The sequence below is a fragment of the Hemiscyllium ocellatum genome, chromosome 6, assembly GCF_020745735.1.
Source record: "Hemiscyllium ocellatum isolate sHemOce1 chromosome 6, sHemOce1.pat.X.cur, whole genome shotgun sequence".
In the NCBI taxonomy this organism is placed as follows: domain Eukaryota; kingdom Metazoa; phylum Chordata; class Chondrichthyes; order Orectolobiformes; family Hemiscylliidae; genus Hemiscyllium; species Hemiscyllium ocellatum.
The window spans coordinates 88124105-88140521 of NC_083406.1; the positions used below are offsets into that span (position 1 = coordinate 88124105).

Sequence of the window (16417 nt, forward strand, 5' to 3'; positions counted from 1 at the left end):
GATGAATAAATGACAAAAAGCTTTGACAATATTTGCCTTTTCAGTATTATTATCAGAATTTAAATCACCACAAAAAATTAGTGACATAGAAGTGACAGAGAGAAGCATGGCAGCTTAGTGGTCAGCAATGCTGCTTCACAGCGCCAGGGACCTGGGTTCGATTCCACCCTCAGCTGACAGTCTGTGTGGAGTTTGTGTATTCCCACCATGTCTGTGTTGGCTGTCTCCAAGTGTTCAGGCTTCCTCCCACAGTCTAAAGATATCACGTTAGGTGAATTGCCTATGCTAAATTGTCCATTGTGTCCCGGGATGTGCTGGATAGGTAGATCAATCATGAAATATGCAGGGTTAGAGGGATAGGATGGAGGGGTGGTTCTGGATGCCTTGCTCTACAGAGGGTCAGTGCGGACTAGATGGACCAAATGGAATCTTTTATCTTTATAACAGTTCAATCTTGAATCTTAAAACATTCCAACTCAAATATTTGGTATTAACACTAACAGAAATCCAGTGCATGGGCAGAGAAAACAAACACAGTACCTGTTGGGCATTTGCTTGTAATAAATCTCCAAGCCTTTGCACAAGCTCTGTGAAAGTCGGGCGTTCTTTGGGATCAACATGCCAGCAGTCAAGTAATGTTTGATAACTAGAACAGATCCAGCAAACAATTAATTGTTCAACATTAAAATAAATAATGATGTCAATTATGTTTTAGAGACATTGTGAAATAAATATTAAGAGGCATCAATAAACACTATGTGTCTTGAATTGAATCTCATTTTTACAGGTGATTTGTCCAATGAGGAGTCTATATTCATTCTGAGGAAGAATTATGCCAGACACAAATTGTTAACTTTGTTTTTCTCTCTCCTAAGATTCTGCCAGACCCAGTGAGTTTCTCCATCATTCTCTGCGTTTGTTTCAGATTTCCAGTGTCACTGGTATTTTACTTTTTGTCTATTTTACATTGGGTTTAGTATTAATTGACTTGGATGACACTACAATATTGGAGAAAATCTGCTACATAGCACAACATAGAAACATGAGTCAGTCATCCAGTCTGTTCTGCCATTCAATTAGATCCTAGCTGATCGACACCTCAATTTCCTTTACTCACCTATGCTTCATACCTCAGTTTTGAGATGTTCAGTTGATCTGGGGCCAAAATTCAGCCATTGAAGTAGGTAGTTTATATTGGAAAATTTCCTAACTCACTGAGCTGTTTACAGAAAGCAGTATCACAAATCACTTCTCTTTTGCTTGGGTGAATGGGTGCACAGGCCTAGTTACCATAGAGGCAGAGGGTAGGAGACCATTGGGATAGTCAAATGCTGTGATAAACTGGTTAAAATGCCTGCCTCAGTTCTCAGAAGCAGTTAGACCCTCTATCCCTCACCCTCACAACCACTCTACATGCCAACTAATGCCCATGGCCTCTAATATCACCCATGTTGCCTTCAAAGTCACTCACCAACATCCAGCATTAGCAGAACTTGGGAACCACATGCAGGTGAAAAAAAAATTACGATCAAATATAGGTGTCATTTCTGACACGTTTCCTCTTCCAGACCTATGAGACATGGTTTAACAACTGGTTCTGGAAGAGGAAACATGTCAAGATCAATTAAGAGATCCCTCAGTACTCTAAACTCCAATGGAAACCGGCTCAGTCTGTCGAACCTAGCATCATAAATTAACCTGCAGGTCCAGGTATCAATCTAGTAAACCTCCTCTGAACTGTATCACTTGACATTCCTTAAATAAAGAAACCAAAACAATACTCAATATTCAAGATGTGGTCAAACCAATATCTTGTGTCACTGAAGCATTATCTCTTACTTTTAAGTGGAATTCCTCTCATAATAAAGGGATAACATCCCATTAGTCTTCTTGATTACAAGCTCTACTAAATTTTGCAATTCATGCACTAGAAATCCTCTACAGCTTAGAATTCTACAGTCTCTCTCTCTCTATTTTGGTCACACAGTCAAACTTCCTCTATTCATCTGCATCTTCAAATGTCCTTTTCACAACACACTTTCTTACCTATCTGTGTTGCCTACAACTTTAGAATCCTAGACTCTCCATAGTGCAGATAGAAGTTATTTGGTCCATGGAGTCACATCGACCCACTGAAGAGCATTCCACCAGATACCATAATCATACATTTACCATGGCTACTCCTCAGAGCCTGTACATGCCTGGACACAATGGGCAATTTAACATGGCCAATTCACTATCCTATATATTTTTGGACTATGGAAGGAAATCGGAGCACCTGGCAGAAACCCACACAGACTAAGGGAGAACATTCAAATTCCACACGGTCGCCCAAAGCTGGAATCAAACATGGGTCCCTAGAACTGTGAGACAGCAGTACTAACTATTGTGTGACTGTGCTGCCCTTTAGCTACCATATCTTTGCTTCCCTCATCTGAATCATTAATATAAATTATACAAAGTTGAAGCCAAAGCACAGACCTCTACAGGACTCCACTCATTACATCCTCCCAAGCAGAAAAAAATTGATTTATGCATTCAGTAGTTCTATTTCCAGAAGACCAGCTAACTAATCTTCTATCCATGTTAATTGTGTTACTCCCTACACCATGAGCTCTAAATCTGTGCAAAGACCTTTTATGTGTCAACTTGTCAAATGCGTTTTGGAATTTCAGGTGCAGTATGTCCACAGGCTCTCCTTTATCCACATCACATGTTACCCCTTCAAAGAACTCCAATAAGTTGGCAAAACATGATTTCCCTTTGACAAAGCCATACTCGCTCTTCCTGATTACCTTGTGTTTTTCTAAAGTACCCAGATATAAACTCCTTAATGATGGATTTGAAACCTTACCCACAGACAGTCAGCAAAGCTAACTAACCTATAGATTCCAGCTTTCTGCCTCCTATTCCTGCTGGAAAAGAGAGGTTATGTTTTCCATATTCCAGTCTGATGGAATCTTTCCACAACTAACAAACTGTTTGAAAATTGATGACACATCTACAAATCTCATTAGCTGCATCTTATAATATTTTGAGATGAAGACTGGGGGCACATTTCTAAGGTGAGAGGACAGAGATTTAAAAAAGACATGAGAGGCAAATTTTTTACACAAGAAAACATGGCTAACTCCCCTCTTCTCTTTCCAAGTATTGGACAAGTAATCATTTATATCCACCTTTGAGACCTGATGGGGTCTTAGTTTAATGCCTCAACTGAAGTATAGTCATATCAACTTTCTCAGCACTGCACTGGAATGACAGCTTAAACTGTTGTGCCCAAGTTCTGTTCTGACATTAAATCCATAATCTCCTTATTCAGAGGTGAACTATTACTAACTAAGACATTGTAGGACTGAAGCTTGTTTGCCTCTTTCTAACCTGTTGCAACCATTCATTATTTTGGATGTAACTATTAAATCACTCCACATAACCACTGTGTTTTAATGAAAATAACACAAATCTTTGGTGTTGCAGAAGAAACTTAACTTTCTGCTACAAAAACAAAAATTGCTGGAAAATCTCAGCAAGTCTGGCAGCATCTATGGCGAGTAAGTAGAATTAACATTACAGATCCAGTGACCCTTCTTCAGAACCCGTTCTACTTTCTTTGCCACACCTCTGAACTTTTTCAGCAATTTCTCTTTTTATTTCTAATCTCCAGCATCTGCAGTTTTTCAGTTTTTCAAACCTTCTGTTAACTTATTTAGCAGGTAGTTCCCAATAATTTCTTCAGTGGTACTATGAAACCATATTATATGCAAAATAATCAGGATGATTTTTATTGGTTTTCCAACACTTTCACATCCAGGTGTGTCCAACTGTAAATTAATGATGTAATTTCTACCTTGGCCAGTTATTAATTCATTAGAACATTCAGTAATAAGGTCCCATTACATAATCAGATAATTAGTGAGTCAAGAATATGGTGATGGAAAAGCACAGCAGGTCAGGCAGTATCTGAGAAGCAGGAAAATTCAGAGGGCTTATGCCCGAAAAGTTGATTCTCCTGCTCCTCGGATGCTGCTTGACCTGCTGTGCTTTTCCAGCACTACACTCTGCACTCTGATCTCCAGCATCTGCAGTTCTCACTTTCCCCTAGGTTTTAGTGAGTACAAAGGTTGAATTTTTGTTCAGAGGACAGTTGTGAATAAATCGTTGTGTCTTGCAACTGTCAGGATGTGAGTTGTGACCTTGTCTTTTGCAGTTTAGAAACACCTATATTTCTGTCAGTCAACTTACATTTCTGGAGTTGAATATTCAGGAGCTCGCATCCTTGTGCCCTCCCTTAGTCGTCTGCAAAAGTCCTCATCAATTTGAACTCCTGGGTATGGTGATGCTCCTGAATTCAACATACAGATATATCCATATTTGAAATATAATTACAATAGTCACATGTAATTCTGTCCTTTCTACCATGAATACAGCTTATAATACTGTGCTGAGTGAGAGCTGTTTGTGACTATTATCTTTGAACTGAATTATATTTTCAGTGTCAGATCTGATAAGGAAATGAATGTCAGTAAAATTTGTGGGAAGGTGACAGAAATGTCAACTTCAAACATCAAGAAAATGTGCAGATGTTTGGTGCAGGGAATTGTTGATTTTAAAAATCCAATCTATAAAATGTCAAGAAACAATGCATTCTCACAGATGAATACAGATATGTTCCACTCAAAGTCCTATAATTGTGACCAGTACAGACCACTTATAAAGCTCACAAGAGTTGAGAAATGACCGTAAAATAGAAGACAACTTAAATTATAACACACCAGATACTAGCAGTCCTAAATTAAGGTATAAGATCAAGTCCACTGCATCGAGACAACGAAATAACTTAAAATCCGACATAGCATATTGAAATCCTGAATTTTAGTCATGTTTTGGGAGCATGGGGCAGAAATGTTTTCTGTGACACCTTATTTATGACATGCAAAGCAGCAGTAATATATGATATTGCTATTTCTTAAACTTGTCATGGCTTATATTACAAATATACTCAATATTCCACCTGTTATACTCGTGTGCAGTAATACATACAGCTGTTAACCAGCTGCTTTTGCCCTGTCACAGCTCTCATCTTCATTTGGACCTATCTTGAGGTATTTACTAAAGCTTTTTACATAAATTATTTGGATGCGAGCATAAGAGGTACAGTTAGTAAGTTTGTAGATGACACCAAAATTGGAGGTGCAGTGGACAGCAAAGAAGGTTACCTCAGATTACAACAGGATCTTGACCAGATGGGCCAATGGGCTGAGATGTGGCAGATGGAACTTAACTCAGATAAATGCGAGGTGCTGCATTTTGGGAAAGCAAATCTTAGCAGGACTTATACACTTAACGGTAAGGTCCTATGGAGTGTTGCTGAAGATAGAGACCTTGAAGAGCAGATTCATACCTCCTTGAAAGTGGAGTCGCAGGTAGATAGGATAGTGAAGAAGGTGTTTGATATGTTTTCTTTCATTGGTCAGAGTATTGAGTACAGGAATTGGGAGGTCATGTTGTGGCTGTACAGGACATTAGTTAGGCCACTGTTGGAATATTGCATGCAATTCTGGTCTCCTTCCTATCGGAAAGATGTTGTGAAGCTTGAAAGGGTTCAGAAATGATTTACAAGGGTGTTGCCAGGCTTGGAGGCATTCAGCTATAGGGAGAGGCTGTACAGGCTGGGGCTGTTTTCCCTGGAGCATCAGAGGCTGAGGGGTGACCTTATAAAGGTTTACAAAATTATGAGGGGCATGGATAGGATAAATAGACAAAGTATTTTCCCTGGGGTCGGGGAGTCCAGAACTAGAGAGTATAGGTTGAGGGTGAGAGGGGAAAGATATAAAAGAGACCTATGGGGCAACCTTTTCACAGAGAGGGTGGTGTGTGTATGTAATGAGCTGCCAGAGGAAGTGGTGGAGGCTGGTACAATTGGAATATTTAAAAGGCATTTGGATGGGTATATGAATAGGTAGGGTTTGGAGCAATGTGGACTGGGTGCTGGCAGGTGGGACTAGATTGGGTTGGGATATCTGGTTGGCATGGACAGGTTGGACCAAAGGGTCTGTTTCCATGCTGTACATCTCCATGACTATGACTCTGAGTTACTTTGAACAATAGATTGGTTTCTGTCATAGAGATGGTTGTTTAAGAATGAAGCATCCTTATCCTTCATCTTAATATGACAAACTTTGACTGGCAGCTCCTATCATCCAATCCCAATCAGGTTTGAATAATGATCCTGTACTGCAGACCAGTAGGAAATGAATTCCAGGAAAGACCAGTGCAAATGAGGGCATCTGGGAAGCTTCTGGAATGGATTGAGTAAACCAAGAGTAGTGAATACCTGGATACACTGAAAAAAGATAGAATCAAAAACTCTCTGACCTCTACTTGTGTCCCATGGTTTAGTTTATTTGGTCATTCCACAAATACATCTCCATAATTTCTACCATCATCCCAAATCTACTTCTATATCTATCCTCCATTGACTAGTTATGAACATCAATGGCCTAGGCCAAATAGCCAACCCAAGTCATAGCACTGGATGATTCAAGCTACAGTCACTGCATAGAATCATAGAATCCCTATAGTGCAGAAACAGGCCCCTTTGGCCCAACAAGTCCACACTGACCCTCCGAAGAGTAACCTACCCAGACCTAATATCCTATATTTACCCCTGAGTAATGCATCTAACCTACACATCCCTGAATACCACGGGCAATTTAGCATGGCCAGTTCAGCTAATCTGCCCATCTTTGGATTGTGGGAGGAAACCGGGGCACCCAGAGGAAACTCACGCAGACTTGGAGAGAACGTGCAAACTCCACACAGTTGCCCAAGGCGGGAATCAAACATGGGTCCCTGGCACTGTGAGGCAGCAGTGAGCCACCTTGCTGCCCCCAAAAATGGTCATTTTAGAATTGGGAATAAGAGACTTATGTCACACAAAATACCCCATTTGCCATAAATTGCTGTTCCCACGAGGCAGAAAAACTATATTTTTGAGTTGCCAGAACAAGTGGTGGAGACTGGTACAATTACAGCATTTAAAAGGCACCTGGATGGGTATATGAATTGGATGGGTTTAGAGGGGTATGGGCCAAGTGCTGGAAAATAGGATTAGATTAGGTTAGGATATCTGGTCGGCATGGACAAGTTGGACTGAAGGGTCTGTTTTCGTGCTGCACATCTCTATGACTCTATATTCTACACATTATATAGGAGCTGATTTTCTGCTTAAAATGCAAACAGCTATCAATAATGCGTTGCAATACAGAACAGACTGTCAGAATTAATAAATGGTCAACGTGTCATAATCCATTACTCTGTACAATGTATTAAACTCAGATTTTAAATTATTTACTCTTTATATTCAGTCTAGCTATTGAGATATTCTTTATATTTTGTTGGAAGGGGCCTTAAAGTTCAAATGCTTTTCATCTCTCTGTGTCCTAGGATCAGCTCATCAGTTAATTCTTCCAATGTTAACTCCTCATTTCAATAATTTTGACAGGAGGCCATACCCTTTAGGTTCATAACCCGACATATTAGAGGGGTTAGCATTTCACAGTCCCTTAACTTTATGCAGGCAACATTTAAGATAGTCAGTAGCTATAGAATGGCATAGTCAACTTCTGTGCTATTTGCTGAATCTTTCACTGTAACAAAAAGTTTATGTTCAATAGAAAATGCAAAATGTGGACTTTATATAATGGCTGTAAGCTATGGAAATACTGTTTGGTGGAATTCAATGGTTTTCATAATTTTTTGAACTAACAAAAGTTATGAAATAACAGGAATGATTCTCAGGTGTAAACTGTACTTAGTTCTCGGATCTGGTTCATCAAAATTCCTTTATCATCATTTATCCTTCATATCATCAATTCTGACTCACCCCAAATTTTAAATGGATGGATTTCATGATGAACTTATTAATTTCACTAAAGTGATAGAATGTAATAAAGACCAAAATAAAAACAATAAAGTGTAGCAACACACTAGTAAAATGAAAACATTGGCTAACATTTAAAATCCAGAATACTTTTATGCTCATGCATCCTTACCTCTCCTTCCTTGGCTTAGTGTTTATTTCTCTCCATGTATCAGTTTTGAAAGTTTCTCCACAGTAAAGGTGACATATAAATAGAAACTTTGTTTATGTTAGAACTGACTAGATTTGCATTTGAGTTGTTAATATATCTTTTTCCTTTGAGGATGTTTATGAAGCTTCTGCCTCATTCCTGTCTCCTTCCCATATCCGCTACTCCTAAACAGGCGGTAAATGCAGTTCTTGGTCAGTTAAGGATTTTGCATATGAAACTTGCAATGTGTGTATGTTTCTACATCAGTTCATGGTTACACACAGGGAGTCATCACAACATTGTGACTCTGACCAAGAATCAAAAATCTATTTGTACAAATACACTTATCTTCCTTTAAAATGAATATCCTTGTATGTTAATATGTTGTCCTGAAGTATCCTGTGTTCTATTGACCGTGATATATGTAGATATTATGACATACCTAAGGAAAATATTTCCCATAACAAAACTCCATAAGACCAGACATCACTCTGAGTATTGTAGATTTTGTCAAATATGGATTCAGGGGCCATCCATTTCAGAGGGAGCCTTGCCTGTAAAAAATGATGAATAAGTTATTGACATGACTAGCTTCTTAGCTAAGCTCACTTTTAGCTGTCACATTAACATGCAATGTCATTAAATGAACTTACATCTCCTTTTCGTACATAATCGGGATCTTTGTAAATATCTCGTGCAAGTCCGAAGTCACAAATCTTAACTACATTGTTCTCAGATAAAAGGACATTTCTTGCTGCCAGGTCTCGATGGATGCACTGTAATAAAAGAGTTGCACTCTCAAACCTCATTTCCTCAATCTTTCCCATGAATTTCCTGACATCATTTATGTATACTAAAGTTTTTTTAGTAAAACCTCTTCCTTAATGATTCAAAAAAATAATAATTTAACAATTTTCCTGGGGAAATAGTTAGGAAGTCTGCTCGAGTTCCTTAGAACATACGTAAGAAATGTACTTGTTTTCAGAAATCGCAGCTTGAAATCAAGTCATTAAATGTAATAATCATTCAATGTAGGTCGGGATGTGAGGAAGAGCTGGCGTCACGTGTCGGGTCTCACAATGTGCCTTTAAGTGTGACAACTTGGTTTACATAAATGTTCTAAACTGGCAAGTGGACAAGAGGTAAGAAAACAAATGAAAATATTTGAACTCTGATCTTTCCATGACGCTTTCGTAGTGGTTCACAACAAAGCACAGGATCTCCTACACATGATGATAAGCAATGATAATTGATAATAGAGCACATACTGAGCAGGGTGTGACATTCATGGTACTGTCTATTACCTCAACTATGCATTCCTGAAGAAGGGCTCAATGCCGAAACGTCGATTCTCCTGCTCCTTGGATGCTGCCTGACCTGCTGCGCTTTTCCAGCAACACATTTTCAGCTCTGATCTCCAGCATCTGCAGTCCTCACTTTCTCCTATTAACTCAACTATACTAACTAAATTATAAATGCTGAGTACATAATAGATCAATATATAATGTTTCACTTCAGATATTTATTCATATTTGTTTGTGGCATTTCTGTTTTTAATTTTATAATTTTATTAAAAGGTTACTATATTGGTTAATCAATAAAAAATTCATAAGTTCTTGTTGTGGTTCTGTTCGCTGAGCTGTGAGTTTTTATTGCAAACGTTTTGTCCCCTTTCTAGGTGACATCCTCAGTCCTTGGAAGCCTCCTGTGAAGCGCTTCTGTCATGTTTCCTTCGGCATTTATAGTGACTTTGTTCAAACACATCGACCTGGACCCAATATACCGGCCACTGCAGCGGACAGCAACTGACAACCGGAAGCGACAGAGACAAGCCGCTATAAATGCCGAAGGAAACATGACAGAAGCACTTCACAGGAGGCTCCCAAGCACTGAGGATGTCACCTAGAAAGGGGACGAAACGTTTGCAACAAAAACTCACAGCTCGGCGAACAGAACCACAACAACGAGCACCCGAGCTACAAATCTTCTCCCAAACTTTGAATTCATAAGTTCTATTGAAATGATTAATATATAACAGGACTAATGTTGATATTCTTAATGTCTTATGGCCTTTTAATAAGTAGATTTTCAACACTGAGTTTTTAAATTAAAATGTATTTTTGTTAACTAATTAATTACTTAAATATAAGCCATATTAGTTGGGTGAATAGAATTCCTGAACCTTTGGTACTAAACTTTATCACATTTGCTCAATGTAGATGTCAGCATCACACAGGGTTAATTACCATTCATGACTGGTCAGTTTGTGCTCATATGTAGCAAGATCTGGTCAACATTCAGACACGGGGTTATAAGTGATATTGGTACCTCAAAAGCTACAAGTTCTGGGGAATGAGCATACCCAAAAAGAGTTTAACCATCATCCTCTTTGACATTCAATTGCGTTACTATTACTGGATTTCTCACTATCAACATCCTGAAACTTATAATTTACCAGACACTTGATTGAACCAGGTGGAAATTCTGCACAATGTACTAACCCTTGCAGTCCCATCCATTATCTAGAAGACACAAGTCTAGAGTGAAATGAAATGCTTTCCACATGCTTGGATGAGTGCCCTCCAACAACACCAAGAAGTTCAACACCAGAACAAAGAAACCTGCTTGATCAGCATCCCATCCAACTTCAACACACACAAGCTGCAGTGTGGACCTTCTACAAGATGCACTGCAGCAACCCAGCAAGTCTCCTTCGATGGAATTTCACAAACCCATGATCACTGCCAATTATAAAAATAAGGGCAGCAGATGCATTAGAAGCATCACTATTTCCAAACCACAATCTGTTGTAACTTGGAAATATATGGCTATTCCTTCACTATTATTGGGGAAAAGCTTAGAATTCCCTCGCTAACAGTGCTATGAGTGTATCTACACCATCTGGACTGCAGAGGTTCAATGGCGTGACTGACATCACTTTCTTATTATGGAAAGAAAACAAATGGTCACGCCACATTCACAACCAATGAACAAATGATTTAAAAATGTGTTCTGGAATTTTTAGGACTTCTTGTTTGCCTGTTTTGGTTCAATAGCTACTGCATTTGATCATTCCATTTTAAATTGAAACATTCAGATTTTGTAAACATTTTAAAGATAATATGTTTAAGAATCTATTACATGAATGAGTTCAAACTTTTCCCATTCCATTGATATAGCATGTCTCGTATGGTGTTTGTTCATTACATCATAATTTAAACTCAGTATTATCAGCAAATGGTAATACCATATTAGCATGACAAACTATAACATTGCAATGGGCAAGTTGAAAAATAATCTGTTTATTTAAAATACAATCATGAATCAATATTCATTATATCATTGAAATAAAAGCAAAATTCTGTGGTTGCTATAGATCTGAAATAAAAGCAGAAAGTGCTGAAGAAACTCAACAAATCTGGCAGCATCGGTGGCGAGAGAAAGAGAGTGAGCATTTTGAGTCCCATTGACTTACTCCAGAACTGTTTTTATAAAAATCAAAAGAACTGCAGATGCTGGAAATCTGAAACAAAAACAGAAATTGCTGGAACATTCTAAACAAGAGTCATTGGACTTTAAATATCAACTCTGATTTCCTCTCCATAAAGGCTGCCGTACCTGCTGAGACTTTCCAGCAATTTCTGTTTTTCTTTTAGTTATTTACTTCATTATAACATTCAGGCTTTTGCTATATTGGACCGGTTATGGTGACAAATTACGAAAGTGAAAAGAAATGATTCCTAATTTCAATCAACCAGAGTTTCAGAATTTCACTTTCAAACCTTTCTTGATGCCAGGAATTCCATGCCTCGGGCCACTTGGAAACTGTAACTGATCAGGTCCTCCATGGTAATTGGCCCTATGTACAACTCATCAGCATCTACAAATTATGTTTTAAAAAGAAAATTTTAATGTTAACTTTGACTTGTTGCTACAATCAATGGTGCAGTAATAAAACAGTTAACATACAAGTTACAAACTGTAAGATTTAACTGAATAGTGTATCTGTAAACTTTAAGTTACTATTCTGAAGAGAATACCTTAGTGGTTATCTGTACATTAACAGGCAGTAGGCCAGCAGGGAAACCTCACCAATTTCATTGTACGCTATTGTTCCTCTGAACCAGGATGTGAGCAAAAATAATTCTGATGCAATATTCAAGCATTACTTTTTTGCCTTTTCTCCAGTGATGCAGTTTGGCCTGCTGGGTGGTCCCACCATTTCTGGGTTTTGTTTCAGAATTCAAGCCTTTGTGGTTTGTTATGTCATGACCAACAATAATATTGGTCTGGTTGATTTAACTGGAAACATGGGGTCAGCATTACCAATTCAAACAATTCATATATACGCTCCTATAAGCGTACTTAACTTGGTGATTCACAACAGCAACAACTAAATCCTTCTTAGCAAGTCAATGTGATTTACAAGTATTAGTGGTTTATTATGTCAAGTGTTAGTGGTTTGTTATGCCAAGTATTATTTCTTTTTATCCTCTCCAGTATTCCTGGAAGCTGTAAATTAGAATTGAACAGAAAGAATTGATTCTTACCATGCTGTTTTGCAATGGCACTTCTTTTTAGCAGTTCTGACAATATTTTCATCACCATCAAAATAGCAAGTGAACTGAAGCTTCGGGTCATACATGCAAATGATTTTTTATTGATTAGCTTAAAGCAGTGAGACCCATGTTCAAATCAACTGGACTTGTGACACCCACTGCTTTAGACTCAAACATGAAGGTTAGCATTAATTAAAATGGCTGGTAATCAGAATCATCTATTTCACTGAGATACAGTATAATACCCTTTTCTGAAATACCATTTGCCATCAGAGTTTGAACCTATTTAGTTTTTTGATAGAAATAATACACATGAGAAGCATAATATTTCTCAGAACTTTCAGATATTTGCAAATGTGTAATTTGAGCAGGCTAACACTACAGTATATATTTGGCCACCCCCAATGATGAAATATCATCAATAAGGAAATTTTCTCCCAAATATTGTCATCATTGACAGTCTGTTGAGTTGGTGAGTTACTGCAGTAAAACCTCAGATCATGTGGTGAAGCTCCAGCCAAACTTGGCAACAGCAAGTTGCAGTACTGCTGATGTTTGTTAACTCCTTTTCACCTCGCAAAGTCAATTAGTGGCAAAATAATAAGGTGAGGTTTCCTCCCTACTGTTCTGAAAGCCTCAAGATAATCTGATAAGAACTATAATTGTCATTCATAGCACACCATGTATTTTTATTCCTTCCCAAAACTGAAAGGTGTGCCTCCTCCTATTAAGAATATCCCACGGATGTTTATTACATAGATAATCAGCAAGGACATCAAAGATACTCAGTCCGGTGTAAAAATAACTTTGAAGGCTGTAAATCAGGAAGGAATCTGTTCATACCCTCCTCTTCCTCTTCAACATCAGTTAGGGTTTTGTCTTCATCAAACCCAGAGCTGGTGGAGCTCTCAGAGCTTGTGATGCTAGCCAGCCTGTTCTTTTTACCCTCCATGGCAGTCCTTTCTTGAATGGGGTCAGCCTGCAGTTTAGTTTCCTATGCAGATGGAACACATGAAGAAAGCTTGGTAAAACAATATGTTTTGAAAATAAATAGCAACTCTTTTACGAAAGAGAAAGTCTTGCATTTTCTTGTGTTTTACCCTCTCCCCATCACCTCTCAGTTCACTCTGCAGCCGAGGGAAACAGCTAAACGGAAGAGTAATTCCTATAGCAGCATCAGTTCTAAATCACTGAAAGGAGCTAATGTTAGAAAGGCAAATTTAGTCTGAACCCAGTGAATACTTGATATAAGTGACTGTATAATTTCACAAGATAAACAGCTTTAGCCCTAATCCTAACCCAGCTTTATAGAGTTACTTTTTTTCAGGATCACTGAAGGAGTTTTAGTTGTGGATGGCACAAAAGATTGTGCGAATGAAACCCAATTGCAAGTCTAATGTTGCGCACCCCTCAGAAGGCCAGAAAAAAAGTCCCATCAGGAAATTGGTTGAATCCTACTTGAGATGCCCAAGAAAGACTCCTCGAAAGGGATGCTGCCTGAGCTGAGGAACTGCGATATGAGGGAGGATCAGATAGATTGGGTTTGTTTTCCTTGGAGCAGGGAATGTTGAGGGGACACCTGATAGAAGTTTACAGATCGGGAATCCTTTGTCTGAAAACCTTGTTTTTCAGATAAAAGGTATTTTTGGTTTTCGGATAAACCTACCATATAGGATCATTTAGAAAAAAAAAGCTTTGCTTGGCTTGAACACACCTGAATGGGCCTAAAAGCAATGTTTTGTCTTTTCCAAAGAGCCTGAACCCAGTGTGTCTATTCAGGTCCACTGGATGTATGGACATCCCCTGCTTTAGATTCAAACATGGGGGTTAGCACTAATCAAAATGGCTGGTAATCAAGATCATCTATTGCACTGAATTAAAGTATAACACCTTTTCCTGTGACAGCAGTTGCCATCAGAGTTTGATCTCATTTAGTTTTTCAATAGAAATAGTACATGTTAAAGTATATTGAAGTAAAAGTTTTCTCAAAATTTTCAGATGTTTGCAAGTGTGTGATGTGTAATTTGAGAAGGATAGCATTACAGTGTATAGTTGACAGGCCCAATGAGGAGATATCATCAACATGGGGGTTTTCTCCAGCATATTGTCATCACTGACAGCCTGTTGACTTGGTGAGTCGCTTCAGTTTTTTGGATGTGCGGAGAAAGAGTAGCCAGCCCTTAGAGGATTATAAGGGCACAGTTATGGTGGATAGGAAGGAACTTTTTCCATTAGAAGAGGAGTCAATATCAAGAAGCATTGATTTAAGGCAAAAGGCAGAGGCTAAGAAGAGAGCTGTCAAAAGTCTTTTTTCACCCAGAGGTTGGTGGGGATCTGCCTTAACCATCCTTACAGGCAGTGAGCAAGTCAGAAACTCTTGTAACATTTGAGCAGTATTTATGTATTTACATGGATTGCCATGTATGAGCTAAGAGCCAAAGTATTAATGTAGTCATATTATTGAATTTTGTGGAACAATGGGTTGGAATGTGTCCTTTGGTGCTGTAGACGTCTCTGAATCTTTATACATGCTCATGATGTGCTTGTGAATTTGTGATGCCTTGAGTACAGCGGGTGTAAGGCTTGCTCTGCTACATTTTTTTTTAGCTGTAGATGTGGCACTGGCAGCATCCTCCACGCGGATGATAAGTATAAATTTTGTTTTAAATTAATATGGAGCCAGAAGGACAAGGAGAAATTAATCCCCTAGTTATTTGGATGAGGCCTAATCATAGCATTTTTTCCCCAATCTTTACGCCTATGCCAATCAGTGCAGGGATTTTACCGGTGACAATTTGATACCAGAAAGAAGTCTAAACACACTGTTTCTAAAGTGGTGTGACACATGTTCTGACACACTCTTCTACATGAAATGGTGGTGAATTCCTGCTCATACCTTTAGCAAGTGTTGAACATGTAAAGCAAATATCATCTTTCTGTCATCATTTATATTATATTTTAGTTTAAAACCTCTTGTGTGTGGCAAACTAGAAACAAATGCATCATGGAGAATTCCCCTGCTGTGCACAAAACATACCACCTGTGGACATCTATTTCCAGTAATAACATGGGATCTCAGTAGTTCAGTATTTAAAATAAAAATCTTAAAGTTGCAATCACCTTGTGCAGGGCAAAGTTATTTCTCTTGCTCTTCAGGTAGTTGGAGAGATTGCCATATTTACAGTATTCAACAATTACCATCAAAGGACCTATAAATGGAAAAAATAGACATTATGTAAATCAAATATAACTCTTTAAAACAATTCCCTACAATAAGACATGGACTAATTCTCTCAGTTTCGAGAGTATGGTGTTGGAAAAGCACAGCAGGTCAGGAAGCATCCGAGGAGCAGGGGAGTAGGCATTTGGGCAAAAGCCCTTCATCAGGAATGGGGGTGGGGGTGGGGGTGGGGGTGCTGGTGGTGGGGGTGAGGGAGAGGGGGGGTCACCATTACCTAAATATTGGTATAATATATCAAAAGCCTGAGTGTTATAATGAAGTAAATAACTAAAAGAAAAACAGAAGTTGCTGGAAAGTCTCAGCAATTCTGGTAGTCTTTTTGGAGAGGAAATCAGAGTTAACATTTCGGGTCCAATGACCTTTCTTTAGAACTTTCCAGCAATTTCTGTTTTTATTTCATATTTCCAGCATCTGCAGTTCTTTTGATTTTTACAAAAATGTTTCACAGCAAATAAAGCAAACCATCCACTCTGATTTAGTTCACTAGAGGTTCTTCTAATAAAACAAACCAGTTTTGAACTCTAACTTTATTGAATGTTTTGCTT

The 16417-nt window shown here is 38.4% G+C and overlaps 1 protein-coding gene across 1 annotated transcript in view; it reads right to left on the minus strand.

Annotated features, from left to right (window-relative positions):
- Nucleotides 1–16417, minus strand: part of flt1 (fms related receptor tyrosine kinase 1) — a 202745-nt gene that overhangs the window by 26678 nt on the left and 159650 nt on the right. The window contains exons 20-26 of the mRNA XM_060826118.1: nt 15752–15840; nt 13475–13625; nt 11855–11952; nt 8726–8848; nt 8515–8626; nt 4243–4342; nt 541–646 (exon numbers count right to left, since the gene is read on the minus strand). Of these exons, the coding sequence (XP_060682101.1) occupies nt 541–646; nt 4243–4342; nt 8515–8626; nt 8726–8848; nt 11855–11952; nt 13475–13625; nt 15752–15840 (779 nt within the window). The remainder of the gene's footprint in view (nt 1–540; nt 647–4242; nt 4343–8514; nt 8627–8725; nt 8849–11854; nt 11953–13474; nt 13626–15751; nt 15841–16417) is intronic.